The sequence below is a fragment of the Stereum hirsutum genome, assembly GCF_000264905.1.
Source record: "Stereum hirsutum FP-91666 SS1 unplaced genomic scaffold STEHIscaffold_15, whole genome shotgun sequence".
Classification (NCBI taxonomy): domain Eukaryota; kingdom Fungi; phylum Basidiomycota; class Agaricomycetes; order Russulales; family Stereaceae; genus Stereum; species Stereum hirsutum.
The window spans coordinates 277,385-283,931 of record NW_006763145.1 but is presented as its reverse complement, the minus strand read 5'-3'; the positions used below and the strand labels follow the sequence as shown (position 1 = coordinate 283,931).

The following is a 6,547-nucleotide window of genomic DNA, read 5'->3' as shown; positions in this document are numbered from 1 at the left end:
TAAGCACTATCACTGAGTACTGATTACTGAGAGTTGTTCAAGATTGTATCGGTTGACAAAACCACTTCGGGCCACGAAGCGGCTGGGCGGAGCTTGCGCAGCCCTGGCGCGGCAGTGGCCCGCCTGCATCAATATTACTTTGTAGGAGGTATGGTCAGAGTTGAAAAATACTACTAACACCTGTCGGAGACTGAGAGTATTATCCTTTGAGTCACTGATCTCGCTTTCGTACATGGTCTGCATTGAAGTGACTTCTTACTAGTTCTCTGTGTTTCTGTGGTGTAATGAGAACTCCAAGAGAACTCGCATGACTTTTTCATGTACGCGTGCCATACAAATAAAACAAGAGGATGTAGGAACGGTTGACGATTTAATAGAGGACAAAGGACCAGGTCGCGCCCGGAGGGCAATCGTATTTACATAAGAAAACATGTAATTTTCCGGTTTTTAACCCAGGTTAGGTCATTTCGATTTCCGGAGAATATGAGCCAAATGGAATCATCAGGCCGATCGGAAAATCGGGGTAAAAAGATGCCTCTTTGATTCTGATGTGGCCCATCGAGCCATCCCCGGCCGTCGATGTTGGGCTAGTGTTGGACTTGTTGACCAAAGCTGAGAGTGTGTTTTAACGCATAAACATGGTTTCAGAGCTCCTAATAGGAAATAGTGCTGGTGCGTGAGACCGTCGGAAACAACTTTTCGCTGGTCGCTCGGCATTGACCTAGGGCCTGCCCTAAAGCTCGGCGCCACACGGGACCGTGCGGGCCTCGACTCACATTGTTCTTTCCTGAAACCTTGACACACCTCCACTTGACCTTCCACTTCATCTCCACGCCCCGACATCTATACCCAATTCTTTCTGTACGCCCCTTTTCTCGACCCCTGCTTTTTGGTGTACTCATTCAGGTTGGATGTACTGTGTCGGCCCTCAAATCTCAGGCATAGCTTTGCTCTCGGGTTCTTTACGACCGCCACGTATTATCAACCCAGCCAACAATGCGTAAGCAAGACCTCCCTGTTCTTCGTCTAGTCTCTTCTCAAGACCTTTTCATCAACGCTATTTTCAGCTCCATTGGAACGACACGCGTCTAACTTCTTTGCACCCTTTTCGACTCCCGTTTCCCTCAAGAGGCGCCGAATCAACTCGGTTTTAGAAGGCGCCAAAATATTACCCATCGATCTCAAAACGAGACACAAAGATCTATGGTACGACGATGGTAACATAGTGATCGTGACAGACACAATGCTCTTTCGCGTCCACCGTAGCATCTTGTCGCGATATGCCTCAGTTTTCAGTGACATGTTCTCTATCCCTCAACCTCCCACCCAGGACTTGATACACGGGTGTCCTTTTGTTGAGCTCTTTGACGACGCAAAGGACGTCGCCACCATGCTTTCTACTCTTTATGATACTCGGTAAGTTCTTCGATGCTTTGCTTATGTCCACGCCATTGACCGTGTCACTGTGTAGACTTCTCGTCGCGCCCAGCGTAGAGTTCGATGTCGTGTCAACTTGGCTTCGTCTGGGCAGCAAGTATGGTATATCTTGCATCCGCGATGAAGCCATCGTTCGTCTGGATGCCTGTTACCCGTGCTCGCTCGCCAGCTTCTGGAACAGCCAGATCCTTACCTATACCAAGAAATCGCGTCCAATAGTTTACTCCGACGGTGAAGAATACTTCGCTTACCGCCTGGCGTGGACTCACGACCTTCATCACATCGTCGCGGTTGCCTTGTATAAGTGCTGCCAGCATTCCATCGCTTCTTTGAAGAATATGGTCCATCTCGCCTGCGGGCCACTTGACCTTGATCGCGACTTCCTGCTCCATTACACCGAAGGCCGCGAAAAGCTCTTGGATAACAAGCTTACTTGGTCTTTAGGGTTTCTGAACAGCGATGTAACGCGGAACTGTGCGAAGGAGGGTTGTCAGGCCGCCAAGATTGGGATGATTGTGGAGATGCACCAGTCGGGGATGATGCGCCACCCGGACGCGCTGACGGACCATAGTCGCATGATCAAGAGGAGTGGATTTTGTCCAGATTGCGCGTCCAAGCTTGAGGAGCTGCATATGGAGGATCTTCGGGGCGTTTGGGATGATCTAGAGCGGTGTTTTTGTATTCTGCAGATGGGCCGAAGTGCAGATGAAGACGATGACTAAGTGTAGTTTTCTCTCCGTTTCTTTCAAGTATGTTCCTATGATTTCGTCGATTTCTCCTCCAATCGGATATGTGTCATTGTTTCGGTCGTCTGAATTTGATGCGGCTGGAATCCCCGCTCGTCACCACCTCCACCCCGCGTTTATCTTGACACCGGTCCTCTCCTCCCAGTGCAAACGACTGTAGTGTTGACCTTGGATTTATCTCGTCGTTGCTAGTGTTCAGTGCTCATGCTATGGCCCGCACTTGATTTTACACTCCGGCTTTTCACTTTTTCGGACGGATTTCTTTTTACCCTTTCTCGCTCTACTTTCAGCCTATGTACAGCAAAGACACGCTTCGTGCCAACTTATGTGGCCTGACTGTCACGGCTTCCAGTACACTAGGCTCCTGTTCACGAGTTCTACATTTCTACAAGGCAAAAAGGTCAGTGACATTTATTTGGTCGAGACATCCTGTCTTTATATCATTTGTTCTTCCGGGTCATGAGATATCCTACGCTTTCTATAGCTGTACATGGGTCTTCATCGTAGCATGGTACGTCATTTTCCTTTCATCGGGACCAGTTGGCATACTTATGTTTACCATTAAGGTGATACCGAGGTCTATGGAGATATCCACTCGAGTCATCTTGCTCCTATCTCGTTGCCCACATCTCCGAGAAGGAAGGGTATGATGTTGTGGCGTATCGCACATTGATCTCCGATCTTCTGTGAACCACAGCTTGTGTCCTACAAAGTAAGTCACACAAGTATAACCTCTCGATTTATGCTTTGGCTATGGCACCCTTGAGACACGAGAAGCCACTCCGTCCATATCCTTCAAGTCGAATGGTGTAGGTTATGGTCTGCGAAGCTCTATTCACTGCACCCCTGAGGCCGAATCGGCATCTAATAATGACTTTGACCTTTTGTATGTTGTTTCTCCACACGTTATGCAGAAGCTGTTCCGCCACCAGTCCTTGTTCCAGGCTCTCCATACGTTGCGAACGCAGGCAAAGCGGTCATGCCCACGCCTCGAACGGTACCTTTCGGACGGGACCGACTGACCCGTATCCTGTGAGCTCATAGTGCCTCCCCTTTTGAGATGCGTAGCGATATACGTTTTCAACCTTTTGGAGGCCTTCCCACAGATCCATGTTTTGCCATGCAAGTCTCCCGAAATTTCTACGGAGCAGCCTGGAGACTCCTTGCTGTCTATTAGTACATCAGACACTGGACACAAGACGATGACGGTGCGACTGTTCGTCCTAACTCTATACAATCTGGCCTGACTGCTGACTTGTGCACCTCTCCCTGTGAACAACGAAGCTCCTTCAGATCTGAAAGTGGCACTCCTTGAACCTTCAACCTCATATAACCTATTTGCGGTTCAGGGAGTGATATTGTACCATGACGGCACTTCTGAGAGAGCAGATCCTCTGAGCCGCCTCGAAGTGGGCGAAAACAGCGGGCTTAGCCTTGAGAGACCGAGGGCAAAGGCTGGATAGAGAGGAGCGATTTCTCATCTTGTGTGAAACCGAGGGAACGCATGTGATGAAGGAGGGCCGCCGAGATACACAGAGCGCTTGTCCTCGGAGCCAGTTCGGGGCTTTCCACCACTGATGTACACCATCATTCCTACCAACAGTGTGGTGACTTTGCATCCGCGAGTCTAAACCGGAATCTCGGTCCTTCACAGCAAGGGACATTTCAATTGTCGATACCTTATTCTCTCTATGTCTGCCTTCGCTTTAGGTAATAGTCAGAGTATCCCACCTGGCCCTCTTCATTTAGCCGTGTATATAACTGAACCTGAATCCCAGGGACGCCCGCGACATGTCGACCCACCTCTTTCTCTGTTCCCAGCTCTCGTTATTGACGCCTAGTTGTGCGGCGGCATAGTGGACCTCCATGACCAGTACTACAAACGGGACGTTCACGCTGCCGAACATCGAAAGGCATCCTGAATTATTTCTTGGCCCCAATACTGCCTCCATGGTTATCGAATCCATTGAGACAGGTTTCGTAATGTCACAAGCTCTTCATTTCGTTACCCACATGGAGCACGAGTCGCGAGGAATCACATTCATTGCGACATTCGTCACTGCTGTCGCTTTGTGAGTTGTTTGATCTGGGTCGAGAGATACAGGTATTCATGGTGGCCTTGACGGATAGTTTCCAGACCGGGATCTCATTTTCGTCATGGTGGAGGATATATGTCACACATTTTGGCGATTGGGTGAGCATTCCATTGTATGTGAAGAAGTACGAGAGGAACCGATACCGATTCAGGTGTTTGGCGTCAATCCCCACTGGCCAGAGCGACTAGGAAGCTTGCTGGTGAGTGGTACTTACCCGATTTTGTTCTTTTCTGGCTGATTCTGACCCCGCATCAGACGGCACTCATGGCCACACCGGTTCAAGGCTTTCTTACCTGGCGATGCTGGAATGTACGTGGGAGCGCATGCGTTTGAATATTTGAGGGTATTGAGAACGCCTTTCGCGAAGCTTTTGCGTAGAAGCTGGCTTGCACTGGTATATTTGATTGCTTCACAATCGAGTTGTAGTCGATCATCCTGACCTTCTTTTTCTGCTGCGCAGATCGTTTTAGGCGGCTGCATTTTGGCCTCAATAATAGCAGCAATACTTTTAACCGTCAACGTGTTTATGGTCAACTTCACTATAGCCCTCGAGCCAGAGGAAGATATACCATCTCCGATTGTTCCCATAGACCCAATTTGTGAGTCTCTTATATCCGAATTAATGCTTTGTTTCCCGCTCAGACTCTTTTAGATGTGCTCTCCTTGGCTATACCGGCCTGTGAGTATGTTTAGTGGACACGCTCTCACGTTGGGCACAGCTAAAACTGTCGATAGTGACTGATGTCCTTGTCACGAGTATATGTGCGCTTCATATGTGCTCCGTTATGTGAGAGTGGACTAAGTTGATATCGTACTACCAACAGTACTTACCTTCCTCCTACGCTCTCGCTCCGAGGTTTACACAAGACGTTTCCGTCGAGTGAGTGATTTTATCGCTAGCTTCATCTTCTAATAGTCACTCAATATATCCCTATCCAGGTCATAACCCGACTAACGGTCATCGCCTGGGAAGCTGCAGTGCCTCCCTGCGCCTGTGCCATAGTTGCCGTGGCCACATACGTCGCACTAGTAAGTCTCATCTGCTGAGCAAACCTTCACTCTATCTCCTCACAAGTATGGCTGACGTACGTACAGTTGAACAGCAACTATTGGAACCTTACGTTTCAATCTATACTGGGGAAACTCTACGTGATCTCGCTCTACGTAACGCTGTAAGTGAATTCCACCCCTTAGCTCGAAGACACGGTAGCGCTATCAGATGTATTGACGGATATACTGACTAGGAATGGCCGTGCGGAGCTTGCACTACAACACCGGCGATCCTATGTCCCGACCATCAGTAGCGTTCGTCCATCCTTCGGCCAACGTCCCCATGTCGCAGTTACCGTAAGCCAATTCATTCCTCCTCAACGTTTCTCCTTATAATCTCGCTCGAACAAATACCGATCATACTTCGTCGACCCGTTCTACCTCCTCAGATACATACGACGTCCCATGCCCCGGAAAGTTTCCTCGACCCTATGATGAGTGATCCAAACGGCAGCATGACCGAGTCATCCGCGCCCGGTACTTCGAGACATCCCCACTCACCCATTTCGGATAGCCCCATGGTCGAAGTTCCCTCTGAAAGATGGACATCTCCATTGGTGCCTCCGCGTCGAATACTTCGTATGCACGGTGATAGAGACAAACTGCGATCAAGCCCGTGCTGATCAGAAGAGGAGGAGGATACGGGTGTTCCAACGAAAGTAGACGAACACTGATGGACAGATGGCTACATGTCGAGCGCGAGTGTTGGAGGAAACGATTTGGCGTTGTGTGATAATGTCTAGTACTAGCCATTTATGTGACAAACATTAATTGAGACGCTCATTAGACTATGTTTGATCCAGTGTGAATCGGTACATTTTATCATTACCATTTTAAAGTTGTTAATTTGGATTGTGCCCTCCTCGATTGTATGTACATTGAATATTCATTGGGCTTTCATTCGTGCACCCATGAATGTATATTCTGATTTAGCATCCGGGCCACACTGGATGACTCTCATAGACCCTCACAGGCACGACCACCCCGCCACAGGCAGGGGCCTCTGCATATTTGTCGCTTGATAGTTGTGTGTTGCCACGATCGTCACCTCCCAGCTCTCTGGGACAGTTCAAAGAGAACATTCGGATACCCATGGCAGATCCTCTAGCATATACAGGCATTCTCAGCCCACTAGTATGCCTGATACAGTGAATGACTGACCCTGAGTGTACATTGAGTCTACACTGAATTTATACCTCGGCAACTCTGAACTCCAAC

At 49.0% G+C, this 6,547-nt stretch overlaps 2 protein-coding genes across 2 annotated transcripts; both read left to right on the top strand.

The window, feature by feature from the left end:
- Nucleotides 1–638: 638 nt before the first annotated feature.
- On the top strand, nucleotides 639–2,996 carry STEHIDRAFT_114221 (uncharacterized protein; the record flags this gene model as incomplete). The annotated part of the gene is given in 7 exon segments (XM_007308362.1): nucleotides 639–672; nucleotides 1,068–1,416; nucleotides 1,472–2,107; nucleotides 2,127–2,186; nucleotides 2,485–2,583; nucleotides 2,668–2,694; nucleotides 2,897–2,996. 7 exon segments carry the CDS (start codon nucleotides 639–641, stop codon nucleotides 2,994–2,996), a joined length of 1,305 nt encoding a protein of 434 aa, XP_007308424.1.
- Nucleotides 2,997–3,985: 989 nt separating this feature from the next.
- On the top strand, nucleotides 3,986–6,095 carry STEHIDRAFT_124460 (uncharacterized protein). Its single transcript, XM_007308361.1, has 13 exons — nucleotides 3,986–4,255; nucleotides 4,315–4,377; nucleotides 4,431–4,478; nucleotides 4,535–4,588; nucleotides 4,647–4,673; nucleotides 4,740–4,878; nucleotides 4,932–4,958; nucleotides 5,015–5,041; nucleotides 5,104–5,159; nucleotides 5,219–5,308; nucleotides 5,375–5,451; nucleotides 5,524–5,626; nucleotides 5,719–6,095. Exons 4-13 carry the CDS (start codon nucleotides 4,544–4,546, stop codon nucleotides 5,950–5,952), a joined length of 825 nt encoding a protein of 274 aa, XP_007308423.1. The 5' UTR covers nucleotides 3,986–4,255; nucleotides 4,315–4,377; nucleotides 4,431–4,478; nucleotides 4,535–4,543; the 3' UTR covers nucleotides 5,953–6,095.
- The last annotated feature ends 452 nt before the right edge of the window (nucleotides 6,096–6,547 follow it).